Genomic DNA, 21,550 nt, shown 5'->3' on the forward strand with positions numbered 1-21,550 from the left:
GGTATATCCAGTTTTTAATATTTTTGTTTACAACTTAGTGTTAACTAATAATTGTTGCAAACTGGACTACGAACAAAATATTAGTGCATTCCTGGATCTACATCCTTATGCATGCTTCCTGCCAGGACTTTTACGGGCTTTTCCCAAATCACGGAAGAAACGTCGATGTATCGGTATAGTAGCAGATAATCAGGCAAGTAAACCAATCTGAGGTTCTCTATGGACTGTGTAATTCCAAGTGTATGAAAAGCTCTCTGGGTGCAGTTAGACCCACATCTCTTAAAGCAACACCAAAGAGTTTTTTGTACCTTCAAATAATGTTTCCAAAATCGTTTCATTGGTTCATCAACTCGTAACAGGGTGAACGGCACTTTCTGCATTCGCTTCGCGGCCCTCTATCGGCTATAACCGCACTATGTAAGTTTGCCGGATCGGGTAGCGGTTCTGTAGTTCGATGGAATGAGACATGAGAAACTACAAATTTGACTTGCATCTGATGTCGCAATACATCGTACTTTCATAAAATCATGCAACATTTTCTACCTTGTCTGTGGACATTGTTATTTGCAAAGCTGGTGCTGGATAAACAAATAGTGCATGCGACAGAGGAAAAGTTCTTTGGTGTTGCTTTAAAGAGTGCAGCCCCTGTCATTGCTGAACCTTTAACTCACATTTTTAATTTAACATTCTGCTCTGGGTCTACTCCAGAATTCTGGAAATCAGCCCTAGTGACCCCTCTACATAAAGGAGGAGATCCAAGTGATTTGAATAACTATAGGCCAATCTCCAAGCTTCCATGTTTAGCTAAGATGTTAGAATCCTTTGTAAATGAACAGCTTTGTTCCTTTTTGTCATCATATTCTATGTTAAGTCCTTATCAATCTGGGTTCAGAGCTGGCCACAGCACAATTACAGCAGCAACTGCTGTAGTAAATGATATAGCTACTGTTGTTGACAGTAAGAAACATTGTGCAGCTTTGTTTATTGACTTGTCAAAGGCTTTTGACACTGTTAATCACAGGTTACTTCTTGAAAAACTAACCTCTTTTGGTCTAGATGAAGTTTCCTTTAAATGGTTTCAAAACTACCTCTCTAATAGAACACAGTGGGTAGATGTGACAGGATCAACCTCAGAGCCATTGAGACTAAATAATGGTGTTTCACAGGGCTCAATTTTGGGACCACTGTTGTTTACATTGTATATCAATGACATCTGTGCTTCAATAGAAAATTGTAAAGTGCATTTCTATGCAAATTACACAATCCTTTATGCCTATGCACCATCTGTAGAGCAAGCTGTGTCATATCTTCAATGTGCATTTGCAGAAATCCTTGAAAGATCTTAAACTGGTTCTAAATGAAGCAAAAACTAAATATATGATCTTTACTACATCGAGAAAGTGTGACCTTGATGCCTATAACATTTGTTCCCTAAATGGGGCACAAATTGAGCAAGTTTCTCAATACAAATATCTGGGCATTTGGCTAGATAACAAACTAACATTTAGAATACATGTGCTTGATCTCACAAAAAAGGTAAAAAATAAATTAGGTGCACTTTACAGGATTAGGTCTGGCTTCTCTTTAGAAAGCAGAATGACCATTATTCAAGCAACTATAATGTCAGTCCTAGACTATGGTGACATTGTGTATATGCATGCAGCCCCTTCCACTCTGAAATCACTTGATGCAGTTTACCACAGTTCACTACGTCTTATAACTGGAGATGGGTTTAAAACTCATCACTGTAAATTATACCAAAATGTAGGATGGTCTTCCCTCTATGATAGGAGGGAAAGGCACTGCTTCATTTTTGTTTATAAGGCATTACTGAGAAAGTTACCTTTATACCTAACTTCTCTTCTGAACATAAAATCAATCTGCCACAATACACGCTCACAGGGTTTTATATCTCTTCGAACTCCTCAAATTAAATCTGAATTTGGTAAATTAGCTTTTAAATTTTTTGCATCTAATAAATGGAACAAATTGCAAGAGTCATTGAAATTAGATAGGTTTGTGTCACTAGACCAATTCAAGGGTATGATTGATGATAAGGCTGTTGCACAATGTTCTTGCTTTGACTGATATTTTAGACCTTTTATATCATTATTATTATGTATACATTCCCCTTCTTTTCTCTCTATTTATTATTATTTATTTTTATTTGATTTTTGTTATTATTATTATTATTTGCCTTTTGTATCTTTTATTGTTCTTGTTTTGTTGTTTGATTATTGTTGTTGTTTTGTAACTCATGGCATTGCTGTAAAAGAGCTTGATGCTCAGTCAATTTCTCCCTGAATAAAAAACAGTTGATGATGATGATGATGATATGCTAATTAGAGCCATTAGCACTCCACAAGCTCTCCTCACATGTTATAGTTCGAGACGAGACCTTCGCAGGTTGCAAATTGTCATCAACTGCCGAAAATTAGGTAGATCTCCAGGCGTTTACGGGGACGAAAATCACACTTTTCACGCAGTGTTGAGAGGACATATATGTCAGTTTAATAGAGAGCATCCTTACCTATAACATTTCTGTCTGGTATGGTCACTTGACTTTACACAATAAGAACAAGCTGTCCAGAATTGTTAAAAATGGCAGGGAAAATCATAGGGAGACCTCAAAAAACACCAGATAATCTATACAGCACTGCAGTACACAGAAAGACCATGAACATACTAGATGATTACACCCACCCCCTCCATTCTGAATTTGAGCTGCTTCCCCTAGGGCGGCGCTACAGAGTACACATGGCAAGGAAAAATATATACAAAAACTCTTTTATTCCAAATGCAATTTCCATGGTCAACAAACAATGGAAAAGCTAAACAGAAGGGAGGTGTAGCTAAGAACACTACAAATGGGCTGGAACTAGGGCTGTCAACGAATATTCTAAATTCGAATATGTTTGAATAGTTTTAAAAAACAGAAATTCGAAGGTGAAAATTAATATTCGTATGTGGAAAAACACACCTGCGGTAGCAGAGGCGCGGCTGTCTGCTTTGGGAGTGGGCGCGCTGCCTGAGGGCACAGCATCACTGCTGAAAGTTGACTTACTTGGAAGATGGCAGAAAGTGCAGAGACCAACTCGACCGCAGCAGAGAAAGTAATTTTAACCCCTCAAAATCTAAAAAGCCATGTCTGGAAGTACTTTGGAATTTTGGTCAGTAGAAGGAAAAATGTTGGAGCCGCGAGATAAAGTAGTATGCAAGCTATGTAAGGTACAGTTAGCGTACCATTCAACCACTAGCAACATGAAGTCACATCTCTAAAATGTGCACCCAAATGTCCTCGCATAATGTGTGGAACTCCAGCTAAACAGCCATGTATTGACACTTATTTTGCACCGCCCGCCACAAGCTCTTTGTCTGCAACACGACAAGAGGCCATCACGGAGAAATTAATTTCATTCATTTGTAAGGACATGAGACCAATCAGTGTCGTGGATGGGGCAGGCTTCAGGGAGTTCTGTCAAGCAATGGAACTGAAGTACCGTATCCCTAGCCGTGGAACAGTCACCAATAGAATCATAGAAGTGTATAACAGCACTTCAGACAAAATAAAGGAAACAATCAAAGACAAAGATGTGGGTCTTACCATGGACGGGTGGACATCCCTAGCGACAGCATCCTATGCTACAACAAAGGCCCATTGGATTAATGATGACTGGGAAATGCTTAACAATGTGCTAAAAAAAAGAGCTTAAGGTAAGCCACACTGCAGAGAATGAAGGTGAATGCATTCAAGAGATCTTGGACGTTTTTGGCATAAAAATGGGATCTGTGATTGCCATCACAACGGACAATGGCACTATGCAGTGGAGAGACATCTTCAAATGGTAAATATACAATGTGTGGCGCACACAATACATTTGGCTGTGCGTAAAGGGCTCGGGGTCAGAGCCATTGAAATCCCCGTTAGTAGGCTGAAAGTGGCGGCCTCACATTTCAGCAAATCTTCTGTCGACAGCTACCTCCTTCAGCAGAAACAACAACTTTTGGGATTGAAAACTGAGAAAATGATTAACGACTGTCCAACACGGTGGAACAGCACATATGAAATTATCTCCCGTGCATCGGAGCAGCAAGCAGCTGTGTCTGCTGTCATCTTCGAGAAAAAACTGTCAAGAATGGACCTGACCACAAGCGAATGGTCCCTAATGGAAAAGGTGAGCATAGTGTATGAAATATGTACTGTAATAGGCTGGACAAATGCAAAACTGTCCTAATATTAAAAAAAAAAAAAAATAGGTAGAATGATGGCCCTGATTTACTTTGTGTGAATGTTAATAAGCTAAACAAATGCAAACCTGCCCTAATATCAACGCATTAAATTTACTTATTCATTGCAGGTGCAAGAGGTCCTTAAACCCTTTAAAGTGGCAACAGAAGCACTTTCAACTGACAAATATCCAACCGCGTCGGCTGTACTGCCTTTAATACATGTTCTGCTCGCTCAACTGAAAAAGCGAACGCCAGACGAACCAGAACCACCTGCATTGTCAGATGAAGACAAAGATCGTCACAGATCTGGAGAAGCGTTATAGTGAGGAAACTACTGCTTAACAAAGCGAGTTACCTGGATCCACACTTTCATCGCCTTGTTCATTTGAAAGTGGAGCAGAGACGGCAGGTGTGCAGGTGGCTATACTGGTAGTGTTGTCACGATACCAAAATTATGACTTCGATACAATACCTGCCATAAATATCACGATGCTCGATACTGAAACGATACTACGGCGAAATCCTAAGATATCTGGAAAAGAAAGGACTCATACCTCCTCCAAGTGTATTGAGTCATTTGTGTTGAATTCGGTGCACTTTTGTAGTGTGCAGGTCAATTCTGGGTTCTAAACTTCCTACATAATTATTATTTTTATAGTCAGTAAAATAGTAGGCCTACTTTGTGTGATTAAGTCCTTTATTTTTTGTTATAGTTAATTTACATTGTGTTGTGTTTTGCAAATAAAGTAGCTTTAAATAGCCAAACTAGGCTAGATCAAGGTCAGTGTTGAAATTACTGCATGCAAATCACTGAATGCTATGCAGAGGGGCCTAATCTTTAGGCCATCTGATGTACAGTATAGGCTTCCCTAGGCCTTCCCGTGTTCATGGGATTTCTTTGACAGTTGCAAAGGGAAAATGTGAGGATAGTCTTCTTTGCGCCCAGTGTACAAGTACGACGTTCCAACCACTCAGGTCTTCGTCAGATAGGCCTACACCATTACCTGTTGCAATATGTCTGTGTGCATTCCTACATTAGCCTACGTCTATTTCTTTGATAACATGATTTGCTACCACGTAACAATAACCCGCTATTACTTAACACGCTTTGGAGGTATTATATGCTGTGGGCTTTAATTAGCGCATTTTGGGTAGCCTATCCTACATCTGGGCAATACTTATTGAACAAATTGCAGTCTACATGCCATGACTGGTGGAGATGAAACAAGTGAATGTGGCAGGAGACACACGCAGTGAGGCCGCTGCCGGACAACCCGGTGATCAACCGGTGATCAGCAACCCGCTGAGAAAACTGCGTTATCTGCTATGGGGTTTCTCTTCGGAGACACGTATTGCACAGACAGCCCAGACCAGGACATCAGTGTGCTGCTTCAAAAAGAGATGTCGATGTATGAACCAGAGTCTCCAATACCTGCTCAACAAAATCCTCTCATGTGGTGGAAAACTTTTGGGCTCTGGGAGATACCCTCACGTCACCCAGATGGCAAAGAAATATCTTTCCATCCCCGGATCCTCAGTGCGCTCTGAACGCGTCTTTTCCTCCGCTGGGAATATAGTTAATAAAAAGAGATCAGCACTGGCCCCTTCAAATGTGGACTGTCTTGTGTTTTTGGCAAATAACCTGTAGGCCTTCAGGACTAAGACCCGACGGCCAATGGAATAAATTGCGGTCAGTTTTTTTCCCTTTTTTTATACAAGCATCAAGAATGTAAGTAGCCTTTTTCGTTTTTAATAGCACTTTATTTTTTTAAGGAATCTCAGGGTAAAAGTTCTTTGTTGTCACATTTCTCGGAATTGTGTGCCTCATTTTATTTAACGTTAAACAGAAACATTAGGCCTACTAAAGTGTAGGCTACTGTACTGACTGAATAGATATTGCATGAATAAGGTAGGTTAGATACAGCAGTTTCATGCACTGCAAGCTTCCACTGGTTTGATTATTTACCGTTTCATGTCAAGGAAAAGTTTCATACTTCAATTCAATTAATGTTAATAATATTATATAATATTATATTATATATATATATATATATATATATAAAATATTATATAATATTATATTTTATATATATATATATATATATATATATATATATATATATATATATATTAGGGATGTCCGATATTGGCTTTTTTGCCGATATCCGATATGCCGATATTGTCCAACTCTCAAATTTCGATTCCGATATCAGCCGATACCGATGTCGATATGTGGGTTATTTTTCCTCAAAACTAATTTAGGTAACATCACATATCTCCTGTTGTGGAATTAACACAACATGCTTAATGTTATTGTGATGCCCCACTGGATGCATTCTTGAATGCAACAAGGCTTTCCAAATGTTAACATTGTCTGTGCAAAATAAGAAAAATACTTCAACTTAATTTAGGGAAAAAGTGCCATGTTTATTTTTTTTTTTTTTAATTGTCTCAAACAACAGTTTGGATTACACTCTCCCTGAGAATCTTGACAATGCCCACAACAAATAGGGCAAATTTGACTTCTTCACAAATGATAAAACATTGTACCTGAACAACTATGTGCAACATAGCAGAATGTAAAGCCAACTAAAATAACAGGCATAGTGTATGACAGGCTACCCTTTTTCTGTGTTAAATGAGCCTGCATTTGTAGGATGCTTCATGAACTGTTTCTTTAACTAAAACTCAATCACCTTAATTGAATGAATGCACAAATATGAGTCACGGGTGTCTGTTTTTACAGACAAGACAGACCCTCACTCTAAACCCGTCCTTCCTCATATACAGATATCTAGGCTATATTTAACATTTATTTTATATTTGGCCTGTTATGAAATCATGTATTGAACAATTTAAGCACAGCTCAGCTTTAAGAAACTCAAATAGCCTAGATGCATGCTTAGCATTTTGTGATCATGAAGGCTACTTTCACAAACTCTTATAGTCAGCTGTCCTCTGATTTACCGATATCTAGGCGACATTTGTAATATTTGTTTTGTATTTGGCCCGTTATGAAATAATGTGGAACAATTTAAACACAGTGTAAAACTTAAATCCCAAATTTGGAGACATCCATGTATGTTGAAATGTACTGCAAATTCAAAACGGGATTAGTCTGGAACGGCTAACTGTACAGGGGACTGCTTTACACCTTTCTGTTCGGTAAGGTCTGCTGTTTATTCTGATATATGGTTTGTCATGTGTTAAACGAAGGGTTCTGAAGTATTCCACCGAGATGAATGGGTAGGGAGATGGACGCAAAACCTTCGGTAGAATTTATGATTAAATTGAATGATATTATTTACTTTTCTTGCGAACCGTTCACCACAGCAATTAGCGGCTAACATCGATTAAAAGCTGAGAAAAAGCTCTTTCGTGTGATACTTGTGATGTCTGTGTGATGAGTAGGATGGGTTAATTTGGACGCACTTTCTTTCTTGCGCTGTCACTTTCTCCACTGCGTAATTTGGCCATAGGCCATAGGCTAAATATATATCGCTATTAGTAGGACGCAAAGCAGAATATTTAAAGAAGGGGGCACCAAGGCCACCGTGGCCTGTAAACCTCTGATTTTCAAAGGGGCGTCACGGCCAATGCAAGGGGCTACTACGGCCACGAGCAAGTTTGTTACTGCAGCCATCCACGCTTGTTTGTATGCTTCAAGACGCAGATTGATGAGGTCATCATCTGTGCGCCGGTAAACGCTTCAGGAGCGCATAGGCACTATTTGTGTGTAACGCAAGCATTATGTTATCGGTTTTAAGGCAAAAAAAATCCGATAACGATATTAACAGATATTACATTTTTATGCTAATATCGGGCCGATAATATCGGTTGGCCGATATTATCGGACATCTCTAATATATATATATATATATTAGGGCGTCAATCGATTAAAAAAATTAATCGAATTAATTACATACTCTGTGATTAATTAATCTAAATTAATCGCATATATAATTTTCGCTGTGAAAGTAAATTTTTAAATATTTAAATTCAAATGAATCATTGAATAATCAGCATTAGTGACATTAAAGTTCAAAAACTCTTCTATTATTATTTTCACTGTTCAAATAATGGCCATAATAATCTTTGATATGACCTAATATGCTGATGAAATCAATTCAAAAGTGCTTCGAGAAGAAGTTTTTTTTTTCACATACAAGGCATTTCAGGCCACAGATATAACCTAGGGGACACAATGAAAAAAACACTCCCCTGAATGTCAACACTATTTCTTTGCATTGATTTAGCTCCGGTGACATTGCAGAGCGCTTTATTTTAATCAACACTTTATTTTTATCAACATCAGGCCGTTTTTTAAAAGTAAATGTTCCAATCAATGATCTAGGCAGCACATTTTCTTCTCTCTCCTTCATTTTACAGTCTAATGGTTACTGACTAGAATGGCTCGGGGTCAAAGGTCATACGGAATTGATTAATCTGCGTTATTTTTTTAATCAATTATTTTTTCTCAAATTAATTAATCAAAATTAATCAGTTATTTTGACAGCCCTAATACATATATTATATAATATTTGTTCCACTGAATGAAGCCTTCTATATTTGGGACAAGAGTCACGACCTTAAATTGCACAAAACAGCACTCAACATTTGTTTATTGTTGTTGTTTGTTTTAACCATTATGCGCAGAGAGCGTGAGGGTGCGGGCGAGAGAGAGAAAGAGTGCGTGAGCAAGTGAGCAAGCGAGCGAGAGTGAGGTCTGCGGTCTTGGCCATTAGTTGTTTTACTTGTTTTTGTGTAGGTAATACATTGTCAATAGAGCTGGTAAGTCCCGCCCATCCGCTAAAGCCCCAGTGGACCTCTAGATTGAAAAATCGTCAATGCAAGTGAATGTGAGAAAATAATTATTTTCTGGTCCCGTTTGAATTGTGCCATGAATGTGAACATATGTTGTCTGTGAATTTTTAATATAATTTTTCATGTTACGAGTTTGACAGTTTGTATGATTCTTCGGCTAGCAGTTGTGAAAAAGACATAATGAGAAAGACTACATGTCGCCTATGTGACGTGAGCTAATCGCTAACATTAGCTGAGATGCTAGTTTTTGTAATGGCAGGAATAAACACACATGGTAACAAAAATATTCGAAACATGTCTAGCTTCACTCAACACATTAACACTATGATACAGTGTGATTTTAAAGTAGTGATGGTTGTTATGGGAAACTAGTTAGCTGTCGTCTATGGGAAAGTTGTAGTCCACAAAGTGCTCTCAAGTTTAACCGCATCAAACTTCTACCCGCTAAATTGTAGCATTCTTTACACGAAAATTTATATTAAAAATTCACAGACAACATATGTTGACATTCATGGCAAAATTCAAACGGGACCAGAAAATAATTATTTTCTTACATTCACTTGCATTAACGATTTTTCAACCTAGAGGTCCAGCGGGGTTAGCGGAAGGGGCGGGACTTACCAGCTCTATAGGGCTGGGACAACGTGTCGACGTAATCGATGACGTCGACGCCAAAAATACTTCGACGCAAAATATGAGCGTCGATTCGTCAAGCATAACGTGTGCTGCTAAATATTTTTAATTTTACACCTTCAGTGTTTTCCATACGTTGACTAATCTGTGGCTGGGTACCACGAAATCAAAACCGGCCACCACACATTAATGATGTTCTATGTTGTAGTAGGCCTACTATTTAAATGAAAGATAAGATAAAATAATTTCATTGAGCTGCACTTTTTACTCACACAGCCTTTCCTCGCCCCGCCCGCTCTCTCTCGTAAGAGCCCACTGCTCCTCCTCTGCATGTGCATTTAACGAAATATTCACGATTGTTGAAGGATTGTTGTTGCCACATAGAAGCACTGCATAGTAGCCTGGCGGGCCATCCTATATCATTGACATGTATAGTCTGGCATCGAATCATTCACCTCGCTTAATCCAAGGGGCGGGCAAAGAATTGTCTTTCAAACTGCCTAGGCATGCAATAGGCCAGCGCTACGACCATATCCGTATCCGGTCGGCAAAACGGCAAATACATCCTTCTTCGAAAGGAATGACTTAAGTGCATTGTGTTGATCTACTTTCAAAGAAAAGCACAAGTCCAACTCCTCCAAAGTTGACGCCAATGCCGATTCAAACAACCGCTCTTCGTTTGCCATAGCCACCTTCCTTGTTGTTCACTGTCGCAGGATGTCGTTATCCTGTTAAGCCCGCCTTAAGACTCTCTAACGAAATAGAGCGATGTGATTGGCCGTCATCCACGGTGTTAAGCCAATAGAAATTCCTATGGTTCGATACTAGACGTACAAGCTGAGCAAATTAATTTGCCGCCGCTAGGGTGCGTCTAGATTTCTAGGCTAACTGCATAGAACACTGTGGGCTAAATTGCTATTAAATCCGCTTAGCATCCTGACCATGCTGCGCAAATTTGTTCAAAACTGCTGCATTAAAGTTAAAGTAAACTCTGCTATGGTCTTATCACAACATAGTACATTGAGGAGACTAAACGAAGTTAAGTTACAGTATGCAATCAAGCAGTATCTTAAAGCTAATGTTAGAATACTGTTTGGATGTCAAGTTTAGCATGCTTACTTGCAGCTGCTTGTATTCGTTACTCATGCAGGGCTCATTTTATTGACTGAATGTTTGCAAAATCCCAATGTAAATGGAAAAGTGTTTTCCAAGACTCAAAAGTGCTTGTCCAAAGGAGAAGTACAAACCGTTATTTGAACTAACTATGTTATGAATTGCATCCACACATCAGCAGCCTTTTATCGAATCGGACTGAAAAAATTAATCGTTAGATTAAAGGCCGTGTTGCAGGGTTCATTTTCCAACGAATTTGCACAATTTGCTTGTTGATAATAAACATTTAAACTGTTATCCATTGTATTTGATGTTGTTGGGTATCACAAAACGGAATATAATACGAAAAAGCAGGTACTATTTCACAGCATTTGAAGTGATTCTCCTTTCCCCCACAATGCATTGCATTACGTCACCTTGGGGAGACTACAGACCAAAGCCCACCTTGAGACCCTTGAGAGTAACGAGAGAGGAGTAAAGAGAGACGAGTAAGGGATTGTACAGCAGTAGATAGGGCAGATTATAGATAAATAGATAGGCTATAGATTGTCTATATACATATCTAGGCTGATAGTCTAGATAGCTAGATAGATCATGTCATTATGCTGGTCACAGGGGAGCTCCTCGACCAGCGGCCAAAATGCACTCGCTTCCCTAGTTACTGCAGCTCTCCACCACAGTTTCCATCGGGACGGCACAGCCCACACAAGCACTTGCAAAACTGCGACTTGCCCATATTATCTCCCTCTTTGGTAAGCCGTACTCTGACGATGTCAATGGCAATCAATCACAAGCAGTAGTTATCGAAAATATTCATGCTGAAGACACGACCAGCCTAATCGGCGGCGGCTATAAAAGCTAAGTAACTGGGGTGGCTCACAGGTGGGACTAAAAAGTTAGCCCAGCTAGCTATCATGATGCTTCATATTCTGATCTTCTGACTAAGTTTGCCCGGTAGCCTACTTATCTGAACTAACGACATGATCACTATCACTAGATATAAAGAACATGTTGACTTTCATTCGGTGCTGTTCACTGACAGTAACAAAAAAAGTGTCGTAATGTTATAAGCATAATACATTGAACTGAATAGGTGCATTATGTAGCCTCATAACGAGGCCTCTCAAATTCAGAAAATTGCATTAAACTAAAATCGGAAGACATTGTTATCTTTGTTAGACCATAGGGTCGTTGTCATATTAATGCTGTAACGAAATTCGAAGTGTAAATATACAAACTTTATGTTGAAAGTGTAACCGCGACCGTTTCCCATGGGAATGAATGTAAAACATACCCTCCAAAACGAGACCTCCCGAAATTCAGAAAAATTACTAAATTGATATCAGGCACCGTTATTACCATTGGTAGATCATAGGGTAGCTGTGATATAAATGCTGTGACGAAATTCGAAGTGTAAATATACAAACTTTATGTTGAAAGTGTAACCGCGACCGTTTCCCATAGGAATGAATGTAAAACATATACCCTCCAAAACGAGACCTCCCGAAATTCAGAAAAAATACTAAATTGATATCAGGCACCGTTATTATCATTGGTAGATCATAGGGTAGCTGTGATATAAATGCTGTGACGAAATTCGAAGTGTAAATATACAAACTTTATGTTGAAAGTGTAACCGCGATGTCCATTGAAATGCATTGAAATGAATGAAGCGCAGATCAAGTAGTCCCCAAAGTGACGTCATCACCGAATTGCGTACAAAAAACCCGCTAATGCTAAAAACAACAAAAACTGGCATTTAACACCATTTGGAGACATTTTTAAAATGATATACATATATTGAGTGCTTTATGTACCCATTAATAAACAGTGGTGTTTAACCTGCAACACAGGCTTTAATCGATGCATCGAAAAAATAATCGCTAGATTAATCGTTTAAAAAATAATTGTTTATCCCAGCCCTAATTGTCAAATATGTATACTTAAATAAACTACCTATACAAGTAGTTATGTCTCTTTGTATTCATTTGTCCTGTTATTGACGTAATGAGTGTCATTGACAAAATGCGCAACCAGATGTTCGAATGGTTCGAATATAATGTGTTTTTTTTAGAGCGAATATTGAAACGTCATTTTTGAGCAATTTTGACAGCCCTAGCTGGAACTGGTGCTTTCTGCCTTGTCGTAATAACAAGGTACCAACTTTTATCTCGTAAATTACCCCACTAATAATGCTCTGAATGGTACGAAAATTCTACAGTAGTACAACTATGTTCTTTACTCATAAAACGAGGCATTGAAAAGTTTGTAAATACACCAGGAGTTTATTTAAATAACACTTGCCTGATGGATGCTACTATACTGCTTCGTAGATGTTACTTCCGTGATTTGGGAAAAGCCCGTAAAAGTCCTGGCAGGAAGCATGCATAAGGATGTAGATCCAGGAATGCACTAATATATTGTTCATAGTACAACAATTATTAGTTAACACTAGGTTGTAAACACTTCGGGGAAAAAAATATTAAAAACTGGATATCAAAAAACGTTGATGTAATCGCTTCCTGCCAGGACTTTTACGGTACCAGTTTATGGTAAAAGTCAGTTATCTGACTTTGGCATGAGATTATTGTGCTTTACTGAAAGAAGAAAGTTAAAAAGTGGTATTGTCTTGTAGCCCTGGTCCCAGAGTTTAAGAAAAATCATGTTAACAAGAAATAAACTCATTCCCACTGTACCTGCAGACCACTTAAGTAAATTTACCATTGAAATTAATGGGATTTTATGGATTTAGGTGAAGAACGTGTACACATAATACATTTTGGTCTGTACCATGAAGAGAAAACTGATTGAACTACAGTATATAAACCATATATTTTTTGGGTATTGGTAAATCGGTATATGGCTGATACCTTTGGGTCTGTGTCATTTAGGTAAAACTGGTTCAACTATATAAACCATATATTTTCTGAAAGCTTAGACCCTCAGGATGTGATCTAACATGACAAGAGACATGTCCCACCCTCCTCATTAGTATGCTGCCCATGCATTACACATTGGGTATTGGTAAATCGGGTATATAGCTGATACCTTTAGGTCTGTCTCATTTAGGAAAAACTGGTTCAACCATATAAACCATATATTTTCTGAAAGCTTACACTCTCAGGATGTGATCTAACATGACATGAAACATGTCCCACCCTCCTCATTAGTATGCTGCCCATGCATAACACATTGGGTATTGGTAAATTGGTATATGGCTGATACTAGGGGTGAACGATTTTGGAAAAAAATCTAATTGTGATTTTTCTCACCAATATTGGGATTGCGATGTGATATGCGATTATTTTTAAGCTCTTTATCTTCGGTCTTATTCAACAAAGACAAGCAATATTTTATTCTATAGTATGACCAACACAAAATTAGATAAGTTAAACATAAACTGTTCTGATGGCATTAGGTCATTGAATAAGATTGATAAATTAAATATTTTTTATTTAACTATTTTAATCACATTAGTAGACCTATATTTGTTGAACTTCCAGCCTTGTAAACATTTAATGATTCGGATACGTTTCTATTTTGTTTCTATTTCATGTAGATATGATCTTCTTTATTTAGTTAAAAAATAGGTCTACATGTAGTGGCACTGACACGGCTTCTCCTTGTCCTGTGCTCTCCATACATGCGCGCACGCACACAGACCCGCTCCTCTCCTCTGTAGGCTACTTGCACGTGAATCGGAACAAACTGCTGTAGATTGTTGTAGCGCAAGTAAATGCGGCCGAATGACCGGCTCGGTGTTAACTAAAGGTTAGCATCATCAACACTGCAGCGCAATACGCATGCATGCAAATTAACTAGTTTGTTCATATCACAAAAAGCCAATCGCAGAGACAAAACTCTTTAAACAGGCAAAGTTATCAGCAGTTAGCATCATGTATGTAGCCTAGAGCCTTAGCTGGTAAGCTAATGTTAGAACAGCTGGGTTTTTGGTGGTTAGCTGTGTTAACTACTTGTGGATAACATATGCATCAATTGTGAGATGAAATGTTTGTGCCGCAAATGCCCCCACTGTCACTGTACTCCAGTAAAGAAAGTCCCCAGTGCACAGGTGAGTGCAGCCTAAACAGTCATGGAGTTTTAATAAGTGAACAAAGTTACCAGCCAGAGTAGCAGCACAGGGGAATTATGAACTAGAACCAGGGACATGGCAGGTTCGAGCAAAAGGTAATGAAGATGTTTATTTTTAACCAAAGTAGCTCTACTGATCAGACCTTTCTTGACACTGTTAGCTGGTCCTCTTGTTTACGTTTTTTGCTTCTTCAGTGGTCGGTGTGAAGAGTCGGTGGCGCGTCGTCAAGCACAAGTATAAATGCGTTTTGGTGACGTCACATATTACGAAATCGCGTTTCATCATATTGCGATATTATCGCAAATGCAATAAATCGTTCAGCCCTAGCTGATACCGTTTTGGGCTATCATGTCATGAGGAGGGTGACTAATGTCAAAAAAACTCTTACTTTTGAAAATTTGGTAGATATGACTCCACAAAATATGCCCAAAATCGCGTAAATTAATTCCTTAAATCGCGTATGATGAGAAGGTGTGGCCTTCGACATTACAGAGGTACTGAGCAAATATTTTGTGCTTAACATGTAGTACTCAAGTGGTAGATATGGCTCCATATGTCGTAGCTGGTTTTAAGTCTACCATCGACGGTTACGATTTTATGGCTTATACCCCAATTGTCAACAGAGAAATTGTATTGGATTCTCACTTCTGGAATCGGCTGTGGGCGGGACTGTCGAGGTCTACTGTATGTGAGCCTTGAATGGGATATTATGGGAATTTGATAGGATCTCAAAACCGGATTATGAACATGCTTTGCCATAGAGAAACACATGATAGCGTTGGATTATGAACATGCTTTGCCACAAAAACACACAAAAATGTGGGGTAAGTCAAGCTATATGAAGTTATTACTTTGCTGTCAATTAATCTGTTTTATAACCCAGAAGGATGTACTTGGTATCAAATGATAGTTCTGTGTCTCCTCTTTCATCTGACATTGCGTGGCATATCTATCCGATAACGGGTTCGTGAGTAAATCAAACGAGAGTAATGGGTGCGCACCGGTAGGTTGAGCTATATGACGTTATTATTTTGCGGTCACTTTGTCTGTTTTTATAACCCAGAAAGATCAATATACTTGGTATCAATGAGTAGCTCTGTCTCCTCTTTCATCTGACATGCGTGCCATATCTATGCGATCACGGGTTCGCGAGTAATTCAAACGAGAGTAATGGGTGCGCAGGTGAACGCAGAGCAGTATAGATGGTGTAGGCTACTGTGATTGTTGAAGTGAAGCAGTTTATTTCAAGAAACAATTAACGTTAGCATGCTAGCCATGGTATTTTATGCAAGCTCATCATACGTGAACTGCCTAATATATAGCTGTTTATATCAGAGCCATGTCTTCAGACTACCAGTGAAATGTATGGATATGATAGGAAAGGATATGAAAGACGGCAGCGTCTCTTTAAATTTTGTTTCTCTATCTTGCTAGTGGCTAAGCTTTAGAGCAGTCAGCTGCCCTGAGGTTTTATTTTTCTGGAACTCATTTTCATCAACCTATCACTGCTTCCGTACATTAGCAGGGATAGTGCTGATAGGTTGCAGAGGTGATAGGGCCCTTGTCTGAAGGTGTTCTGTTAAAGTAGGCTATAATGCGTGGAGTTTGCTGCACAATGAGCAACTTTTGAAAAATGTAAATAGATGTAAGCCTATCGAATTATCACGGTTCACGTATGCGCATTGAACCGTAGAGGGGCGTATTGTTCGGTTCGATAATGCACCATATATCGTTGCATCCCTAACACACACACACAGAAGCACACATACACACAGAAGCAAACGCATACATGCACACACCCACTCACATACACATAGCATGAGTTGCAAGAGTAGGGGATGGAGACAAATTGACAAGCGTGATTTATTTTTGTAAAGAGAACGTGCGGGACTGAGCAGCGGTCATACTTTATACCGCTTTGTGGTACATCTATTTTTCTTTATTATATTAATGACATTTTTCTTTGGTTGTGAAAATAACAGATAAGGCTCATGCAGGCCCCCCTGAATAGCAGATAAGGCTAAAATATGCTAAGTATATTTGTGTGCATCTGTTTCAATATACTGTACATAGCTCTGCAAGTCATCACCAAAATGTTAGCCATTTGGAAAAACAAATGTCTTGTAAACTGATGGCAATCGAGACAAGTGCTTGTCATTGGTGTTTGAGGGACCTCTTAGGAACATTTTTGTTTGAATTCACACATTATAAAAAATAAAAGTGCTGTTCACTTACAACTTCAGGATTTCCGTTCTTAGCTCCTCATCATGGACAACTCCACTGTGATAATTGTGCTTGATTTCTTCTACAAAGGGTTTTACAAACCACAGAAGCCCAGAGCACCATCGGCACAAGCCTGCTGCATCATCCTGCTGTTCTGTCATTGAGGACACTGGGAGTCGAGCTATCTGGTCCAACAATGTTGAAAGTGTCATGCCTAGGAAGGTAGCCTTCTTCCTGCCAAAGTTCAACAGCACTGCAAGAGCATAGTAAGGAATTAGGGTTATCACATTATCACTCCATCTCATCATTCTCTTTATCTCCTCCTTTATGCCTTCTCCTCCTCTGTCTCTCTTTATACATGCATATTGACTAAGATTTTTCTAATATTTTGCTATATATATATAGATAGATAGATAGATAGATAGATAGATAGATACTTTATTGATCCCCAGGGGAAATTCAAGTATATATTTATTTTCTTTGCAAATTGTCAGGAAATACAAATTTTCTTGTAGTATTTTACTGCACTATCGGTAAAGATCCTGCTCTGATGCACAGCAATGCATTTTGCTATTTATTATAACATTGCCTGACTGTTTAATAATTATCTGAGTCTATAGTGGGTAACACTTGACAGTGTCTACATAAGAGTGACATGACACTGTCATAACGATGACCCGACACCATCCTTAACCTGTCATAAATGTTATAAACAAGTCAGAAGTCATAAACGCTTATGTCATTAAAGGAACACTATGCAAGATTTTCACCTTTACGAAGCCAATTTGATGGTAAACAAACTTGTAATAGGCGAATCGTTCACCTAGCATAGCCAAACAGCATAGACGTAGCAAGTCCCTACCGAGAAAACCAGCGATGCAATTCCAAGAGCGGCGCCCCGCCAAATCTTGTGAGAATCGTGAAACATTACCTTGTCAGTAGATATAGCTCTTTGGAGATAGTTTGTGCCTGTTGTTAATCCTTCACCTCCACAACAAAAGCATTTGCATTGTGTACAGGGAGGCTAATTCGCGAGAATTTGCATATTAATACATTGTGACTCTAGAGGGAGCTCCACACTCGCCAAAAACACCTAAACCTGCATAGTATACCTTTAGGTGTCATTCCGTTTTTGTCATGACAAGTTGACATTGTTTGGGTTGTCTTAATTATGACAACTTGACATTAATCAAAGTGACATTACCAGAAGTTGTCTTGGTCATGACAAGTTGACATTAAATATGTTTGGGATGTCTTTGTAATGACAACTTGACATTAACCAAGATGACATTACCAGTAGATATATGTCATGACAACTTGACATTAAATTAGCTTGAAGTGTCCTTATTAAGACAGCTTGACATTAAACAGGATGGCATTACCAGAGGATGTCTGTCTTGACAACTTGACAAACAGAAAATGTACCTCTTTTTGTATTCATGACATGTTGACATAATGATTATTATAATTAGATATGCAAGGTTACAGAACAATTCTAGCACTGTTAGATAGATGTGTGACAGGATATTTCAGAAAACTGTCTGTCATGACAGTATTATGACAGTATAATATATAGATTCTTAGACCTCAAGTAAAGTCGTAGCATTTTGATGTAGTGTGCTAATGTGCTAAATGAGAAAAAAACATACTGGATTAGAAACATGCGGGGAACCAAAAACATAAGAATTCCCATCTCAACTCAGAGTTTACAGTTAAGCTTAGAGCTTGATAAAGCCTGCTTTCTGGAATATCCCCCTTTGTGGATGTGCTTATGACCAGTGTTGGGGAGTAACGGAATACATGTACCGGCGTTACGTATTCAGAATACAAATTATGAGTAACTGTATTCCGATACAGTTACAAGTTAAATAGTTGGTATTTAGAATACAGTTACATTGTTGAAATCAATGGATTACATGACGATACTTCTCTGTTTCATAAGTTTGTTCACTCTATAAATAAATTAAGGCAACTCCATTTCCCAGAAGCTCCTGAAAGCAATCTATGATGAAATTGTTTACATGTTTAAATCCAAGCCCCGCCGTCTTGCACTAGCCTCAAAACGCAGCCAGTGCGCCTTATGGACGCGTCATCGGAGACCCTGAAATGACTGTTTGCACAGCAAATTAGGAGTAAAATAAGTGGAGGTAACTCCTGTTCCTCACTGATCGTGATTCCTGGGGCTTTTCTCAATACAAAGTACGCTAAAGAACGGTCTCCCGTTCTTGAAAGTTCAAACTTGAAAAGTTAAGATCGTGAGTCCAGACTCTGGAGAACGCGAGGACACAGGACGCTCAATTTGCAGTTTGAGACAGCAGCGTTCTTGCCAACGGCAGCTTCTCTCGGAACAGCTCGGGAGTCTAGTCATTTACCTATTGCTCTATTGGTCTACCCAGTATTTCTGACATTTACAATAAAATATATAATTCACCAGCTTGTTTAAGTTTGTTTCTCATTGATTTTTTTAAATTAAATATTAATAACAATATATTCACTTGCCGATGGCGGGAACAACGTTTGAAGTTCGCAGTTTAAGTGACAGTTATGATTAACGTCTGTTCAAAGGAAGTATTAATTGCTCAGGCTACTTCGGCCAATCGGTTACACAGTTTGCTAAGCAAGCAAAGCCTAGTTCACGTGTTGATTTAGACCTACAATAAAACCAATCTCTAAAATAGGCACTGCAGTCTAAGTTTTTTATTCTAACTTAAAATAGCTTTATGGATTTTAATTTTTTTAATTAGATCTACATTTACGTCTTAAAATGAATTATATGGTGCAGCCTCTGAAGAATTATTCTTGCGAGTAGCCCTAGCATATTTTAACGTGCGTTTTTTGATTGTCATTATGCGATCACGTTCATTTTGAGAGCACTGATATACAGTAGCCTAGATAGTGTTTACATTTACAGGTCATTTGCGTTCCACCTGTCATATGCGCCCCTCACTTGTACTGGGTTGATGCCACCGAAAAATCTCACAGGCACACATTATAATTTCTGGCTACGCCCTTAAAGTAGCCTATTTATTTTGTTTGTTTTAATTAGCCTAGTCGCCTGCTGTAGTTTTAGTGGTCACCTTGCTATTTTAAAGTTGTATCAGGTAGCTTAGTTGACTTTACATTCTCCTATGTGGGCCTAACACTTCAGCCATTTGGAACAGAAGAACACACCAGAATAGGCCTGTTTACTGTAGTAGGCCTAGGCAGGATTTGATGGCCGCATTCCTACACTTATAAAATGCAATTAAATGCGAAAGTAATCTAAGTATTCAGAATACGTTACTCAGATTGAGTAACGTAACGGAATACGTTACAGATTACATTTTTGGGCATGTATTCTGTATTCTGTAACGGAATACGTTTTGAAAGTAACCCTCCCAACACTGCTTATGACACAATGCTTCCTTAAAGCAACACCAAAGAGTTTTTTATTAAAATTATGTTTCCAAAATTGTTTCCGTGGTTCGTAACAAGGTGAACTGCCCTCTATCGGCTATAACCGCACTATGTTAGTTTGCCAGATCGGGTAGCGGGTTTGTAGTTCGATGGAATGAGACATAAGAAACTACAAATTTGACTTGCATGATGTCGCAATACATAGTTCTTTCAAACAAATAGCGTACGTGCGACAGAGGAAAAGTTCTTTGGTGTTGCTTTAACAAACTGAAAAGCTAAGCTATACACTCCATCAAAAATTCTTGTGTAAGGCCTTTGTCTACAAAATGTTTAAGTGAATAAGGATTCTCTTAAGTCACCTTTCTGTAGGGGTTGCAGCAAAAACATCACAGTTTCTGTGATAGCATCTTGGTTGGCTGCCTCCACCTGCTCCAGCAAACTAACCAGAAGCTCTTTGGAACTGCAAATCTAAATCAACAAATAAAATCAAACACAAGTTTGTGACCACATTTTAATGCCAGGAGTGTACACAACTGGTTAAAGGTATGAAATAGTTATGATTGGATCATCAGACTTTATCTGATGAATATCATGACTATATTTGTCCTTTGAAATATTAAAATTGTCTAGGGGTCATTAAATATCAGTTCAAACCATCTTGACACCATGGCCTCATTTTTTCCAAACAATCCCCCAGGTCTTGTTAGCCTGACATAGCCATACTCATTCTATTCTATTCAGAGTTTGAGTCTGATACTGCATGATTGGGACGTGATTATTGGATGTGTTTTAACTGCACTCAATTGGATAGACCTAACCAATCAGAGCAACGAAATAGCCTACATGTATCGTGACTCCTGTAGGGAGAACAGCCATCATATACTTCTTCTTGACAAATGCCTTAAAGCGATGGTTCGGAGTAATTTCACCCTAGGGTCCTTTGCACCATGACCCCGAGCCAAACACCCTCCCAGAACCTGTTTCCCTTGGTCGAACCCTGGTCGAGTAGCGCTGTCAGAAACTAATGACTTTCTGCAG

The 21,550-nt window shown here is 38.7% G+C and overlaps 1 protein-coding gene across 2 annotated transcripts in view; it reads right to left on the minus strand.

Annotated features, from left to right (window-relative positions):
- glmna (glomulin, FKBP associated protein a) overlaps positions 1–21,550 on the minus strand; it is a 66,166-nt gene that overhangs the window by 31,411 nt on the left and 13,205 nt on the right. For both annotated transcript variants that reach the window (XM_076293390.1, XM_076293391.1), the window contains exons 5-6: positions 20,872–20,980; positions 17,129–17,369 (exon numbers count right to left, since the gene is read on the minus strand). In XM_076293390.1, coding sequence (XP_076149505.1) covers positions 17,129–17,369; positions 20,872–20,980 — 350 coding nt within the window. The remainder of the gene's footprint in view (positions 1–17,128; positions 17,370–20,871; positions 20,981–21,550) is intronic.

This window comes from Alosa pseudoharengus, unplaced genomic scaffold, assembly GCF_046254945.1.
Source record: "Alosa pseudoharengus isolate Yale_2024_CS ecotype anadromous, Long Island Sound unplaced genomic scaffold, YU_APseudo_1.1 YU_APseudo_1.1_scf_2, whole genome shotgun sequence".
NCBI lineage: Eukaryota > Metazoa > Chordata > Actinopteri > Clupeiformes > Clupeidae > Alosa > Alosa pseudoharengus.